Genomic DNA, 16,948 nt, shown 5'->3' on the forward strand with positions numbered 1-16,948 from the left:
TAAATTTCTTTTTATCTGCCATCCCTTTAACATTCCAAGAGTCTATGGGTATAATTTCTTATTAATATTGTTTAAGTTTCTCATTAGTTGATACACAAATGCAGTTAAACTTTTTCTTTTAGTGTATTTATCTTAAGAATAAATGGTGTGACTTCTGTACTCCTAAAACGCTAAATAGGTGCCTAACCACTCATCCCTCTGTATTTGTAAGTGTGCATATTTTTAACAAGGAGTAGATGTATATCAGTGGGATGTCAATAATACCCATACTGTTCCAAATGCGAAAAGTTATCAGCTAACACTGTGTCCATCCCACTTCTTTTTATTACATATATATATATATATATATATATATATATATATATATATATATATATGTGTGTGTGTATATGTGTATATATATGTGTATGTATGTGTGTATATGTATATATATATATATATATATATATATATATATATATATATACTGCATATTCATTTTCAGACTTCTTAAAATATTATATTAATTGTATTCTTACATATTATATAGAGAGAAAAGGAAAAGTAGCTTTTATAAAGTTTTGTAGTAACAGCAGCATATTATAATTCTTAACATTTCAAGAGTTAGTTGACAAAAGAATATTTTCAAAAACCAAGTACAATATATTTAAAGAAGGCATCATTTTAAAACTTCAACATTTGCCTTATTCTTGCTAACAGCAACTAACTGTGGTTCTTTAAATGTATTGGAATCTTCATTTAACAATGCACTGTCAAAAGCCATATACACACATCATTGTGAACTCGTATGTTAATAATTAACCAGTGCCATCAACTGAACAGAGGAAGAAAAAAAGAAAAATGTTTTTGTACCTTGCTCATAGACATACTTCAAAGCAACTCTGTGATTATGCCGGTAGTGAGTATACATTTTAACAAACTATTTACACTACTTAAACTATTATATTAAAGGTTATATCCCATTTTTTAAATGTAATTTAACACTTTTTTGTAAGCTGTAAATGCACTTTAAAGGCATTTCTCTATGCAGATAGTGTAGGTAGCTATAACTTTTAAATTAGTTACTAAAAGACAGTACCTTAAGTATTACAGTGAGCAAAGAGGTTTTCTTTACAGGCAAGTAAGCAAAGTTTAGAACACATTTCATATATATTTGTTTAAAATTTCTTATAGTTCTTTGGAGCTGTAGCATTTGTTTAGCCTTCCAAATGTTGTTTTTTGGATCAAAAGATATGAAGAGCGTTGTCTCAGGCAGGATTTACTTTGAAGAGATGCAGAAAGGTGGATTTTGCCTGGTCAGGGGTTTCAAAGGATATTATTTCTTTTGTAATAAAATGTTAAAGCTGCAGGATTTCTCATTTGGAAACTAATCTTATTTTCAATGAGGTAATTGCAGTATTTGCTGAGTTTCTGTTGATTTTTGTTTAATTTATTAAGGAAAATCTTGAATAATCATAATTTTATGCGCTCTCCATGTAACATTCTTTTTAATCTTATAAGCTGACAGTACATGTTGAACATGTGCTGAATTAAGCAGTCTGATATAGATTTGTCTAGGAAGATCACTTGTTGGTGATCAAAAGAGCTCAGAGCTATAAAGCATACACAATCTCATCCAGGAGATTTTTATTAGCCAGAAGGGAGCTTAGTATTTCTTTTATTATTGGAATAAGTTGTGAATTATCAAAGCTCTCTGGAATACCTCTTATGATGAAATTATTTCTCCGGCTTCTAGCTTCCAAGTCTTAACATTTTTGCTGTTATTCTTTAATTATGGTGTCATTGGTTTGTGATTTTTGTTGCAGTTCATTTATTTTTGGCTCATTGCCCATAATTTTAGCTTCATTTTGTTCAAGCCTAAGCACGATTTGGTCCAGAGTAGAGCCAAATGTAGTTAGCTTATGAGAGAAAACCCTGCACTTCTGTTTGTAAAGCAGTTTTCAGATTCTCCAGTGTTAAAGGTTGTTCCTGTTTTAATCTGAGACATTTTATCAGCTTCTTCTTGCTTGTTAATTTTTTGCCTTTTAGAAGTGGTTTCTTTCTCAGGAGTAGTAATTGCAGGCAGTTTGTTTTTTGTGATTACAGTTTCCATCCGATCTGGCTGATTCTCCGTTTATCTTGTATCGTTAGATTCCTAGTAGTGCAGAATTTTAAATGTTTCTTGTTATGAAAGTTATTTTTCTTACTTTTCTCTTATTAAGCCTGTTAGTCTTGAAGAATCCACACCATGCGGTTCAGGGCTCTATTTCCAACAAGTAATTATTTTTCCTTCAGAATGAGAGAATCTTTGAAAAATAAAGATGAAACAAGTAAGTACTCTTATTTCTGCTTTAATCCATATGTTTGGTATACTTTTCCTAAGCCATGCGCTGGTTTGAAGTCTGATTAATATATAGGAATGCAGGAGCTGTCAGTGTGCTTACAGGTTGTCCACCATTTTGGAATGATGAACATAGGTGGTGGTTAGTGCCTGCTAAGTAGGTCAGTCAGAATTTGTGGAAGAAGTTTCTGTATTCTATAGATTCTCAAGTCCTGAAAGACCCCTAGAGTAAGGTTGGAGGTGATTCATGTGTAGAAATAGGTGGTTTGGGATGGCCAAACCAGCAGGGATGATGGAAGGTGACACACCTTAATCGAGTTGTTGCACTAGAAGTACTGTGCAAAATGGAAGCAGTTGATTTAGTCAGGCTGTGTGTAATCAAGAAGCATGAACATTTGGTATTTTGACACAAGTCTATGTAATATTCACAGTTGCATGTATTTTTCCGTAATATTTGGAGCTTCTCTGACATTTATTGAAAAACTGGCCAGTTTTAAGATGAATCCTATATAAAATAGTAATGTGTCAGTTGGTCAAATCCACATAGTGGATTTGCCAAAAAAAAATGCAGAGACCATTTATTTCTCACTGTAAAAAAAAATCATAATGTTTTTATTCAAAGTATCTAATTATTATGCTTATGTACCATCTATGTAAATATAATTGCTGCTGTTATACTCTTTACATTTGCTTGTCAGTGAATTGTGGAGCTTTTCTCTCTGGGCCTCTGCTGAAAATGGACATGTAGCCAATTGGACTCTCCTGGTCAACAAATGTAAAATTTGTATATCAAGCTGATTTTGTACTGATGTTTGTGCTGAAGCTGCATTTGTGAGCTTTGCTTGTGTTAAAATTTATCAACCATGCACTGTACTGAAATGAAGAGAAATGTTACTTGCATTATTGCAGCTGAATAAAAAGTAAGTTTTAATAGAGGGTATTGGCATGGCAGAGTTTACCTTTTAAGAAAAGTTAAAGGAGCCGAAATGATGTTTTCCTAGTCACCATTCATCATATATTGGTTTAGGATCAGGCATCGAATCAGAGCCAGTAATTGGACAACAGCTTGGCTAAAGCTTCTCCCCTCCTATAATGCTATGTTGCCCTCTAACACCCCAGATCTCATTTGCCACACTTGAAAACAGACTGCTCAGCTCCTCTGTTGTAGTCTGAGTAGGTCTACTTTTTGGGTTTTCATCTTTAATCTCGCAGTTCTTTCTTACTCTTGGATTGGGTGCTTTAGGCTTCCACATTGTACCCGTTGCTGTTGTGCACTACTTGGCGGTCTTTTATTACCAGTTGGTATAGGATTTTCTTTGGTTTTAAAATTTGACTTTCTGTAGGATTTTTTGTGCTATTGAGTGTGGGACAACTTTTGATGTTATGTGATCCTATCTCGCCTACATTCTGACTGATGGGTTCGGAGCCGATCCCTCTGCTCCGACTCGGCACGCTTATGCCAGAGAGCGAAGTCTCTTATTGGCTGAGCTTACTATATCCCAGGATGCACCACTACCAGTCCCCCAGATCTCGTTTGCCGCTAACAAGTGAAGACGTGGTCTCGAGCTGGCTGAGCTAAGTAGTGATTAATTTCACTAGTTTTTCTGTCAGGAATTTCTTTTTTTCTTCAACAAAAGCTGTTTTAACAGCTATTCTTGTGTTTAGAGTGAGTTTGGTGAAATTTACTTGGTAAATTCTTGTGTTGTGAGTGTTGACTAGGAGTACCTCTTGTGTGGAAGGGCCTTTCCCGGTCTTTTTGATTGTAGGTGACTTCTGTTTTGTTTAGGGATCTCAGATCCTTTATACTGTTGATAGTTTCTCTTTCTTGTAAAGAAGGACAAAGAAGAGAGAATTTCTTTCTAATTACAGTGTTTGTACTGTGTTTTGGGCTTTAATTCACCGGAATGTCTCTGGTACCTAGGCCTTCAGGCTTTAAAAAGTGCACCAAGTGCAACTTTAAAATGTCGATCACAGATGACCACTCTCTCTGTGTTTATTGTTTGGGTGCAAAACATTTGCAGGAGTCCTGCAGCGTGTGTCACGCTTTTTCCTCGAGGGTCCTCCAAGAGAGGAAAAATAAGCTCATATTAAAAGGTCTTATAAAACCCTCCTTTGAAGAAGCTTTAGCATCCTCTCCTTCTCCTGCTAAAAAGAAAAGGGCGTCTGCTCCGACCAGTCCGTCGGATCCGACCGCCAAAAGACATAGGCAGGTTTCTCCTTCGGCTCCAAGGACTTCGGAGCCGAGGGCGGAACGGTCTGCCTCGATGCCACCAGTCTCGACGACTCTGGCTTCGGAGCCGATGGCTGGGGCATCGAGAGGCGGGTCACCTTCGTCGGCTCCACTGGTCTCGGAGCCGACAAAGGTTGTCCGCTCAGACACTTCCTCCTCGGCACCGATGGAAACTAGTGTGGGTATTCCTTCGGCGCCGATAGTCATCGAGTCGCCTCGGAGCCGGTCCCCTAGCCCCTTGGGGCCGTTGGAGAGGCCATCTCGAACCCGTTCAGTATCCTCTAGGTCATCGAGGATGTCAGATTCGGACATAGACAGGGTGCTCCAAAGACTGTTCCAGTCCCCAGTCTTTCAAAAATTTGTTTCGGCTCCGACCCAGTTGGCTTCGGAGCCGACGGCTCATGCCCATGTCATTGCCATTCCTCCGACCGCTTCGGCTCCGTCGGAGCAAGTGCTGTTGGAGCCGGTGGAGGTCTTAGGGTCGGCTCCGACCCTTGCTCCAACCCCGGCCTTCGGGTCCGAGTTTGGTACACGGACTTCTTCGGCTGGACCTGGGGGTGATGTTTCGGGACCTGTGCTGTCTGTTCCGAGCCTCCCTCTCGGTGCTTCGGCTGCGGGACTTCCATCTGCTATCATGGCTCCGGGGACCGGACACTCCCAGGATTCTGGGGGTCCGGCTTTCAGAGCTATGAGGAGTGCCTTGGCCAAGTCTTCTTCGGCCATCTCTCCGGCTTTACCGGCACCTTCCCTGGGCGTGGAGACTGGGTCTTTGGCAGTTCCCCTGTCCTTAGGCAGCGGAGCCCCTGGGCCTGAGGTTACCCCCATTGGGGGTTCCCCTCCTCCTGAGGGTTCTTCGGAGTTGTCTTCAGAGGAGCCCCCAAGGAAGAGATCGTTCAAGAGGAAGCACGTGGACTCCCCGAGTCTATTACATCGGACACTGATCTTGATGATGCGGAGGGGTCCCCGAAGTCGTCCTCGGATGATGTCTCATTTGCAGACATCTTAGAGATCCTCAAACAACGAGGCGGCTGGATATCCAAACCCCTCTGCTGATGAGTCAGTGCTCCTCAAGGCCTTTGGGGCTCAGCCCTCCGCCTCCTGGGTGTCTCCGCCCTTCGAGCTCCTGGATTTAGTTTGTCGGAGGGCGTGGGAACATCCAGATACCGTGGAACCAGTCCCTTCTCGTCCTAACAAATTTTTGTCTGCCCCACCCGAGAAGGAGTTCCTCACTAAAGGCGTGGCTGTAGATGCCATGGTGGTGGCATCTGCTACACAACAGGACGTGGCAGAGGCTTCAACATCCGTCCATCCTCCTAATAAGGAGTCTAGGAGCATGGACGATGCGGGAAGCGTACCCTGACTTCAGTGGCCTTTACTTTAAGGTCCCTGAATTATTTGGCACAATTTACCAGGCTTCAGAGGGATCTGGTCAAGGAGCTGTCAGATTCCCTCTCAGGTAACCTACCTGAGCAGCTAGCCCAGTCGGTTAGCTCTCAGTTGGCTATCCTTGCTTCAATTTCTAACTCGTCCATGAGGCTCATTTCATATGCGGCCGAAGGGCGGTAGAGCGGCAGGCACAGGCGTGGCTCTACGGAGACAAGCTTGGCTCCGTTTGTGTCATTTTGCGGAGGCCTTCAAGTCTTCCTTCGCCGACACTCCCTTTGATGGGTCCTCTTTGTTTGGACCTAAGGTTAAAGACACTCTTACCCGCTGTGAGCAAGAAGGAAAAACTTTATCTGCCGTAGGTGCACGTTATTCCACTCCCTTTCGGCCTTATCCCAAGGCTAAAGGAGGAGGGAAGATGTGGTTCCGCAAATCACGTAAGTTTTTCCATCAACAGCAGGAAGATTCCCCTTCCAGAGGCAGAGGACGGGGAAATTTTTCTGGGAGACGCCGTCCCAGAGGCGGCAGAGGGCCCCGCAATTCTGGAGACCGCGAGTCCTTTCGTGGCTCTTCAGCCTCCCACACTTCATGAGGGATTGCCCGGCTGTGCTGCTCCAGAGCCAGTCGGGTGCCGTTTTGCCAAGCACCTAAAAGCCTGGGAGTCAATCACTCAGGACAGATGGGTGCTTGGGATTATTGCCGGAGGTTACACCATTCCCTTCACACACTCACCCCCACCGTCCAAAAAAATCCCGGAACCACCACCCAGTCAAAGGGAAATTGCAGCCGCAGAAGCGTTAAAGCTGCTAGAAAAAGGAGTCATCCAACCGGTCCCCACAGACCAGATCGGATCCGGAAATTACTCAAGGTTCTTTTTAGTGCCAAAAAAGACAGGGGACCTGAGACCAATATTGGATCTCAGCAGACTAAACCAATCCGTCACGAAATCCAAATTCCGAATGGTCACGTTACAATCCATTCTCCCATTATTGGAGAAGGATGTTTGGATGTGCTCCATAGATCTCAAGGACGCCTATTATCACATACCGATACATCGGGCATCATTTCCAATTTTGTGCTCTGCCCTTTGGTCTCACCACAGCCCCCAGGGTGTTCACCAAATGTTTGGCAGTAGTAACTGCTCACCTGCGGAGTCTTGGATTCCAAGTGTTTCCCTATCTGGACGACTGGCTCCTGACTGCCACCACCAGTCATCTACTAATGGACAACCTCAAAGCCACTTTTTCCCTGGGTGCTACCCTGGGAGTTGCATTCAATTGGTCAAAGTCTGTCTTGCTGCCCTCTCAGCGCATAAGGTTCATAGGAGCAGAGATAGACTCAAAATTGATGCGCGTTTTTCTTCCTACCGAAAGGATCCAAACTTTACAAGGCCAAGTTCAAGCCCTGCTTTCAAGATCCAAGGCCCCAGCCAGGATGGTCCTGCAAATTTTAGGTTCGATGTCTGCCACGGTTCTTCTAGTTCCTCTGGCAAGATTGCACATGAGGATTCTTCAGTGGCTATTATCGACTCAATGGTCCTTTCAGGATCTTCCCCTCAATCACCCCATTATGATTACAGAACCGTGCAAACGGGACCTTCGCTGGTGGCTTCAGACATCCAATCTAAATCAGGGAAGTCCTTTTGTTATTCCCCCTCCAGTGGTCACCCTGACGACAGATGCCTCCCAGACAGGGTGGGGCATTGTCTGGGCAGGTTAGTTCAGGGTTCCTGGCTTCCAGACGAAACTTTTCTCCACATCAATGTATTGGAGATGAGGGTTGTACTTCTGTCCCTACAGGCCTTACACAAGTTTCTCCCTCAGGGCATTATCGCCATCCACACAGACAACATGTCGGTGGTCTGGTATCTAAACAAACAAGGAGGGACCAGATCTTACCCCCTTTGCAGAGAGGCCATGAGGGTGTGGGAATGGGCTGTAGCTACCAGCCCTTTCTTGGTAGCGACCCACATTCCGGGGAAATCAAATATATTGGCAGACAGATTAAGCAGGACAATTCTCTCTCCTCACGAGTGGTCCCTGAACGAAACAGTAGCAGCTCAGGTTTTCAGAAGATGGGGGACGCCGTGCTGCGACCTGTTTGCAACACCACAAAATACAAAGTGCAAAAGGTTCTTCTCCTTGACTCCACATCAGGGGGAAGCAGCTATGGATGCTCTAGCACAACCTTGGCCAACAGGGCTACTTTATGCTTTTCCTCCGATTCCACTTCTCCCCAAAGTCATTCAGAAAGCTTCTCAATTGGGGTCCACAATGATACTAATTGCTCCGCACTGGCCTCGTCCGGTATGGTTTCCCTACCTGAAGAAACATGCGGTGGACGATCCTTGGATTTTAGATCTAACTCCGGATCTGCTAATTCATCAGTCGGGACGACAACACCAGTCCCTTCACACTTAGAAGTTGACAGCTTGGCTCCTCCACTTCCGACTTTAGTCAGAAATCACACCTTAGACCCGGAAGTTATTCACATTTTATCTTCGGCCCACAAACCCACCACTAAGAAATTGTACCTCAGTAAGTGGAAGAGCTTTGCTATCTGGGCTCAACTCAGGGGCTTAGACCCTATCACTGCTCCAATCCCAGAGGTTTTGAAATTTTTAACATCCCTGTTTAATCAAGGATCTTCTGTCTCTACTATTAAAGTCCAACTAGCGGCTATCTCTAAATTTCACGAATCCATGGATCCTCCGTTGATGAGCAGCAGATTATGCAAAACTTTCATTAAAGGTGCAGGGCTGTTAAGACCCCCAGTTTTTCATCCTGCGCCTCCGTGGGATCTTGATTTGGTGCTTCGTGCATTAACATCTTTCCCGTTCGAACCGGCTGCTACATGTGAGTTAAAATATCTGTCTTGGAAAACTGCCTTCTTAGTTGCAATTACCTCTGCAAGAAGAGTTTCAGAGCTTCAAGCCCTATCTATCAAACCACCGTACTTGATTTTTCACAAGGATAGAGTATCACTTAAGCCTAATCCATCTTTTGTCCCAAAGGTCTGTTCTAATCTCTGTCTCCAACAATCTCTAGAGCTACCAGTTTTCTTTCCAAAATTCTCCAATGAAGCAGAATACACTCTCCATAAATTGGATGTTCACAGGCAATTGCGCTTCTATTTAGACAGGACTCAGCAAATTCGTAAATCAGACCAGTTGTTTGTGTCCTTCTCAGACAACAAATTGGGTAAAACCATCACAAAAGCTACTATCTCCAAATGGATTAGAGATTGTATAACTCAGGCTTATTCCTCTTCGAATAAGCAACTTGCAACATCTATCAAAGCTCACTCTACCAGAGCTATGGCGACTTCTATAGCTTTTCATTCCAAGCTCGCTATTTCTGAGATTTGTGCTGCGGCTACTTGGTCCAATCCGACACTTTCATTTCCCACTATAAATTGGATGTGGCATCTAAAGGGCGAGCATCATTTGGTTCCACGGTACTCAGGAGTGTTTTCCAGTGAGCCACCCAGGATTCAGGTGCTAGGGCGCTGTCCCATCAGTCAGAATGTAGGCGAGACAGGATCACATAACATCTTTTAGTTATGTACTCACCATAACTTCAGATGTTTCGGATCCATCTCCACATTCCTAATACCCACCCTCCTTCCCCCTGCCTTGGAGATCAGAAGAGATTGAACGGTTTTGAGTTCTACTGTTTTATCTTGTTTCATCTGACGATGTTATATAATCAGTGCGTGCATGTGTGCATGTATGCGGACAAACTAGATCTGGCGGACTGGTAGTGGTGCATCCTGGGATATAGTAAGCTCAGCCAATAAGAGACTTCGCTCTTTGGCATAAGCGTGCCGAGTCTGAGCCGAGGGATCGGCTCCGAACCCATCAGTCAGAATGTAGGCGAGATGGATCCCAAACATCTGAAGTTATGGTGAGTACATAACTAAGTTTTTTGACTTTTGCTTGTTTCTTGGCCTTGACTTAGGTTTGTCAGAGAGGCTTACAGGATTTTAATAAGTGCTCCTCACGTGGCTGGAAGATGCCCGTCTCTGACTCGCTCAAGGAGTGCCTCTATTTCTTCTTCTCCAACCACCTGATGTTCATTGTGGCATTTGTGCTGCTTTCAACCACATGGCGGTGTTTTAGCACCAAAATAAGCTTCTGATCAAAGGAATGGTTAAGGGGGGCTTTGACTAAGCAGGGCCACTTGGACTGTAAGCCTACCTCTTCCTTCTGTACTTGGGAGATTTCTTGTAAGAAGCCTAGGCTGTTGGATCACTGGTTCCGACTCGAGCCTTAGCGGGGCTGGATCTGAGGGTCTCCAGAGTAGATGTCCAGATCCAAGGCTTCCGGTCTGAGGTCTTCGGATCCAAAGGATTTGGAGTAGACTCCTGGATCCAAGGCCTCCAGCTCAAAGCCTTTGTATCAGAATCTGAGCAGATCTGTCACTGATCCGAGCAGTTCGAGAGCCTTGCCTTCGAATCCTTTTGTTTTCTCTGATATAATACGTGTCTGATCAGAGACCCATGTCTGATCCTATTGAGGATCTTCCCTCTGATCCTCTGGGAGGGATAATTTTATTTACCCTCCTTGAAGGAGCAGTTCTCTGGACAATTGGAGAAGTCTCAGGGTCCCAACACTGGTCTCCAGCTAGGTTCTTTCTTCCTGATTTCTGCAGGAGCATTTTTCCTTATGATATGGACAGGATAGTGCAGTTCTTTTAAAAGGCTCAGACTGGGGCTATCTGACTAGGGAGCTTTCTACTCCCCAAATATTCTCGTCCAACTCTGCAGAGATTGGACTTAGAGGAGCCAGTGTGCTGCATAGAGGTGGTGGGGGTTTCCAGGACCCACTTTGTCCCTACCCCTTCAGAGCTCTTGGCCAGTTTTGCCCTCCCTCAGGGCAGGTGGGGCCACCAGTCCGGGTTGTCGCCCTGGAGTCTGTGGGGGTGGGTTCAGGTCCATGCCTTTTGGCCAGTGTTCTGCGACTCTGCTTTGGCTGTGGATAGCTCCAGTCTGGCATTCTATGTAGGGTTGGATGTCCTGGCATGATCAGCGTTTTACTTGAGATGTCCATTGGAGAGGGGGATGGAGCATCATCCAATCCTTCCATTTTCCGGGTGGTGGAAAGATCTCTCTGCTACCAGAGTTTCCTCCCCTGCTCACCAAGCTTTATCCCACCCTCTTATTTTGAGTGGATCTTTTCATCCTGCTCCTGGTTGGCCTGTTCGATGTAGCCTTTGGGGGGGGGGTTACCCCCATTTGTGTCTCCACCTCTTCCCCTCAGCCTCCCCTGAAGGAAGTGGATCGCAAAAGGACTTGTAAGAGGAGTCCACTTTACTCGCTTATGGAGTATTTCAGGGAGGACATATAGGGGGCAGGCCCCCAACCACCAAGCTGCGGAGCACTTGGAACCGGGCCGTCATCTTTTTCTCGGCCGCTCGCGCTCAGTCGCGCTCTGTCGGTCTCTTGGTCTTTGTCGCGCTCTCGGTCGCTCGCTCTCTGCTTTGTGGATATGCAGGTGGTCTATCAGAGTGGTGTCTGACAATGCCCTGTTTGCCAGGCATAGATCTCCCCTCAAACGTTTGTAAGCAACTGAATAAAGGGGTAGGTCCTTTAGGCAGTCTGCATAGGACATTTTTATTTGTGCCCTATATTTTACTGAGGAACCTCTATGGATGTTCCAATTGTTGGACATGCAGTTGTATGCATTCTCTCCCTCAAAACGGTCCAGTACAAAGGTTTATATAACATAAGGAAAACTGCCTTTTTGGCTGAGCAGTTATCCTTTTTCTGCCCCTTTTCCATCTATTTTGGACTTCTTTGCACATCTTTTTCAAAGTTGTGCCAGCTGTTGCACTGTAAGTTCAGTTAGCTGCAGTTGTATCTCACATGAGAGAATGGTACACCCATGGATTCCACTCATAGACCCACTCTCCTCCATGGGGTATTACTATTTTGCAGGTCATAACTGGTCCTCTCTTTGAAACGGGTGCAAAAGGGGATAAGTTTTTATCCTTTAAGACCTTCCTGGCAGCTGTCACTTCTGCCCAGAGAATTTCAGAGCAGCACGCATTATTGTCCTTTTCCATAGTTTAATAAGGACAGTACGTCTGAGAACCAAACCTTCTTTCCTCCCCAAGGTGGCTTCAGTCATTAGTTAATCCAGAAGTCTCCTGGCTTCTCAAATAAGGGAAATGTCCTGCATTTAGTTGACCATTGTCTTGTTACTTTTTTCTTCTGTACCACACCAAGCCCTTCAGAAAATGACCAGTTTTGTGTCCTCCAGTGTTAAATTAGGAAAAGCTGTGCCTAAAGTCGTTTTTCACTGTTGGACTAAATTTCATTTGCTTACAAAAAATTGGATTTCCTCTTCCTTCTATAGCAAAAGCAGACACTACCAGATCTGTGGCTACATCTATAGCCTTTCTGCCTCTCCTTAGCAGGTTCACTGTTTACCTGCTGTTTTAAGGTAGCTTACAGGTATAACTTGTACTGTGTTTTTTGGGGACTGGCAAACTGAGGTACATTGTTCTGTTGACAGGGTTTATGGGTAGGAGAGGAACTTGAGCACTTTATCCAAAGCTTGGAAGTGGCCGTTGCCAGGTCCGGAGACTCATTTTTTTCCCCCTCCTTTTTGGAAAGTATGGAAACTAGCAACACCTGCATTGTTGCAGTAAGTATGTAAATTCTCTCTCTACCATGTGTTCGGTCTTTGGATGCAGTGCCTTTTTTTTTTTTTTTTAATGGAGGTACTTGTATTTTAGCATCTTGACCTATTTCAAGCCACAGAAATTTTATTGAGCCCTGTCCCCAGCACTGCGCATTCTAATTCTGTAGGGCTTTCATTTTTCTGGCTGCCATGATTTCCTACTCTAATGCGCTTGACATTTAATTTTTGTATCCCCTTTTCAGGTTTGGTTTTAACTAACTCTTGGTCAGCTTAGCTGTCTCTCTCTCTGTCCTACACGCTTTACTATGAATTTTTAGGTTGTAGTCTGAGGATGTGTACTGTTGTATGTTTATCTAGCTGGTTTGGTGTAACTTTAAGCTAGTGTCTTTATCGGTTACTGATATGATCTATCCATCAGTGTAGCATAACCATGTTTTTGTCCCTGTGTCCTTGCTGTTCATGTTAGTCTTTTGTTATCCAACTTTTTTTTCTTGGCATTGGAGCATTCTAGCAGGGGAAAGGTGATAGCCAATGACTGTGACAATTATTTTTTGAATGCTTATACTTTTACTCTCCCCATGACTGACTAGATGTAATGCTGTGCTAAGTTTGAGCCAAATGTGCATTTGAAATGCGAGCAGTTGTAGTGCTTGTCTTAGGTTACTGTGTCTGCATCTAGAAACAGCACTAGATTTTTGCCATACTGGCACTTGATTTAGGTATCCGACTTAACTGAATCGCTTGACAGTCGGTCACCGTTACTCCTCACTTTCTCCTTGAGGATGCAGTTCAAACACAGTCACGTGGCTTGTGCTTGTGCCAACTGTTCCTGACTCCTAACATAGCAAGCTTGTGTTGAATTTCTTTTGTCATTATGCTTTTATACAGTTTATCACAGAAAAAATTAAGTGGCTTAACTTTGCTGGGATAAAAGTAATAATGACTACTGAAGTAACTTGCATTCCCATTCTAGAAGGTAATCCATTTTGTATCTTGTCTGTCAGAATCCTTTGAACATACATATCTTTGACAAATATGGGTGATGAGAACTGGGAAGAAGAATTGGAATCTACCAACACTACTTCATTTGTTCCGAATTTCAAGAATTTGGTATGCTCAGCATTTTTATTCTATTCTCAACCTATTGGTTAAAATGTATTTTCTAAGTATACTGTTTTGATTATGGATTTCTGACTTTAAAAAGATAGTACATGTTAAGTATTTTTATAAAAGTAGAAATGTTAATGCAGAATTTGTTCATTGGTGGGGAAAAGTGACAACTCACAAGAAAAACTTTTGTTTACTGGGCTGTGTACACTTCGTGAGGACCAAACCCTGGGTGATGACTTATAAAGAAAATATCGGGTATACTGCTAGTTTCTAAAGTTCAAAGCATTTGCAGTTATTGCATTGCAAACCTGTTTTACTTCAGGTGGCAGTTTATATGTTAAATGTGGCATAAGTGGTTGATATGGTCTCTTGAGATGGTCATGTTTGGGTTTCTAGTAGGCTAAAATTGTTGTAGGCATTGACAGTGTGCAAGGTTTCTGCTTCACTGCATCTTCAAAGGTTAATTTCTGAGCTCATGTTAGTGACTTTGTGTATCTTGCACGCGTTACTTCTGTTCTGCGGTTATTTGGGTTTCTCCTGACAAAAAAAAAGAAGCTGCCAAATTGTTAAATGCCTGTCTGTTTTACTGTCCCTTGACTTTAACTAGATTTAAAAAAAGTTGTTTTCCTAGTTATTTTTAACAATAAAAAAAAAGATTCATGCCGAGATCCCATGCAGAATTGTTGTATTAGTTACTGAATTAATATTTAACTATTTTCTTTAAGGATTATTGTGGGGGGGGTCTTAACTGTCAGAACTGTGTGTGGCAGCAGTAAACTGTTTAATAGCTAACTTAATATCTGAAGTTTTTCTTCATTTGGTCTTCAACCTCTGAGTTCTTGCATCCAATGGCTGCATACTCAGCAACTTGATCTGAGCTCCAAGCTCCTCCCCGTAGTACCGCTGTCTTTCTTCCCTTCAAATCTTTGCCATGCTTCATGCGTGCATCATGTTACATTGCTGTGAGCTTCCGTGTTAGGTAAGAGTTAAATTTCCTCTCTTGCTAAATTTTCTTTGCTAACCTTAAAACATGGGTTTTAAAAGTGTATGGTGTGTAGCCATAAGCTGTCCCAGGCCGATGGCCACACTCTAGGTGGGCTGCCCCTAAGCATACTACACACACAGACCTGTTCCATCTCTGCCAGTTTTAATCCCCAGGCACTGATGGACAGGAGAAATGTTGATCATAAAAGGCCCCCCACCGAGGCACAGGCCTCTTCTGTTGCCTCTATCCTGGCCTCTGGGACTCGCCCTCCCACCAAGAGGACAGGGGTTGCTGATGAGACTTCTAAGCACAATGAGAGCCCCAATAAACTATCCCTGGGTTGCTTGGTAAGGTGGGGCTGCCCTCCCAAAATTAAGTCTGCCCAGAGGTTGGAGTCCCCCCCCCCCCCTCTAGTTTCTGTGGAGCTGGAGGAGCTTTGCCCCTGTTTGCTGGTGCAGGCTTCCCCTCACCGCCACTCCAAGCAGGTGTTAGTGGCCTTCTCATCTCGCTCCACCTGCAATCTCTCCAAAGCTGAAATTTTTATCTGCACTCAAATCCAGTTGGTAGTCTTGCCTGCCCCTTCTCCCTCTAGAGCCGGGGGCATGCAGTATGTGTTGATATATCCTTTTCCGATGCAGCCCCCAGTTTCAGAGCCTTTGTATTGGAGGACATTCTCTCTCAATGGGTTAGCTCAAGTGGTACCTTGTATCTCTATGCCAGCTATGGCCTTGAGCAGGTCTGATGTCATTTGCTTGGATCAGTGTGGCGCTCTGAGCCGTAGCCTTCGCACTGGTTCTGTGGGGATGGTGTTGGCTCTGAGTCTTTTGGAGCAGAGCCTTCCTCTAGGTATTTCAGCCCGTATGTGTTTGGCTCTAACTCCCCTGTCTGGTCAGAGGGGTACAGCTCCGACCATCGCCCCTTCTCAGGAGGTCTGTTAACTTTTGACTAGATGTGGTGGAGAGGGTCGTCTCTAGTTCATGGAGATCCTTGGCTATCTCCTCTTAGAAGTCCATGTTGGCTCCCTCTGTTTTTGGTGTCTATCCGACCATTCTGCAATCTCGGGAATAGCCTGCCACCTCTATGCCCTTTTGGGGGGAGTCCTCCCCAGAATCCCCCACTGAGGAGGCTCCTCAAATGCATGTGGAAAGGGAGATACTTGGACTCCCCACCAGTCGCTCTCTGAGGACGCATTATTGGAGACCTCGGGGAAATCTTACACCAGCGTGGGGGCTGGTCTGTCCAGAAACCTAACCCAGATGAATTGGTGTTCCTGGAGGCTTTTGGAAGAGGATCCTCTACTTCCTGGGTGTCCTCCTGCGGATCGCTTGGTGGATATGATTACATCTCGGGCATGGAAGGAACTGGACACACTGGAGGCCATGCTCTGACAAAATTTTGGGGACCCATTGGCATGAAGGATCCCTGGTTGATGTTATGGTGGTGGCAGCTGCCACTAAGAAGGAGCTCATTCAGGAGAGCTGTATGCTCCACACTCTAGTCCAGGACAGTGGTTTGTTTTGAGAAGTGGTTGTATGCTTCAGCGACCTATTCTGTCCGGGTGCTGAACTACCTGGCACATGTCATTAGGCTGCAGTGAGACTTGGTCAAGGAGATTGCGGAGTCTACCCCTTGGTCCATGTCAGCAAAGGACAAGAAGGTTGCTGATCCCTGGGTCCATATTGGCAGAGGATAAAGTTTTTTTCCCGAATGGCTACCCTAACGCTGCTTGTGAGCACCTCTATGCGTCTCCTCTCCCATGAAATGGAAGGCACCACCAGAGCTGCTGGTACTGGCACTTCCATCAGCTGTCATGCCTGGTTCTTTGCCTTTTTTGAAACCCTTTAAGGCATCCTTGACGAAAGCCCCAGACTATGTTTCTTCCCTTTTTTGGGAAGATGGTACTAGACACCCTTGTTCAGAGTGAGGATGGGAAGACTCTGCTGATGGGATCTGCATTTTGGCCCCTCCACAATCCTCTAGGAAGTGGCAAGGGACCAAGATGACTTGGTTCCAAATATCTGATTTTCTGCTCGGACACTCAGGACTCTCCTCCCCCCAGGGGCAGAGGGGGATTTTCAGATGTTTCCCTAGAGGCAGAGGGTGTCTGAGAAATCCATGGGTCTTGAACCTTACTCGGACAGACCCACTAAGGGTTGCCCGACTGCTAGTCTCTGGAGGCAGTTGGGGATCACCTTTCACTTCACTGCTTGGGAGTCTGTCATGGAAGATCGTTGGGTGTTGCAAATTATATCCAGAGGTTATTCAATCCCCTTT

The 16,948-nt window shown here is 44.5% G+C and overlaps 1 protein-coding gene across 1 annotated transcript in view; it reads left to right on the forward strand.

The window, feature by feature from the left end:
- The window catches only part of DDX4 (DEAD-box helicase 4), a 2,434,953-nt gene that overhangs the window by 53,837 nt on the left and 2,364,168 nt on the right, over window positions 1–16,948 (forward strand). Inside the window, exon 2 of the mRNA XM_044063758.1 lies at window positions 13,584–13,689. Within this exon, the coding sequence (XP_043919693.1) occupies window positions 13,615–13,689 (75 nt within the window). The 5' untranslated portion in view covers window positions 13,584–13,614. The remainder of the gene's footprint in view (window positions 1–13,583; window positions 13,690–16,948) is intronic.

This window comes from Protopterus annectens, chromosome 2.part2 (assembly GCF_019279795.1).
Source record: "Protopterus annectens isolate FY-2018-M chromosome 2.part2, PAN1.0, whole genome shotgun sequence".
Lineage (NCBI taxonomy): Eukaryota > Metazoa > Chordata > Ceratodontiformes > Protopteridae > Protopterus > Protopterus annectens.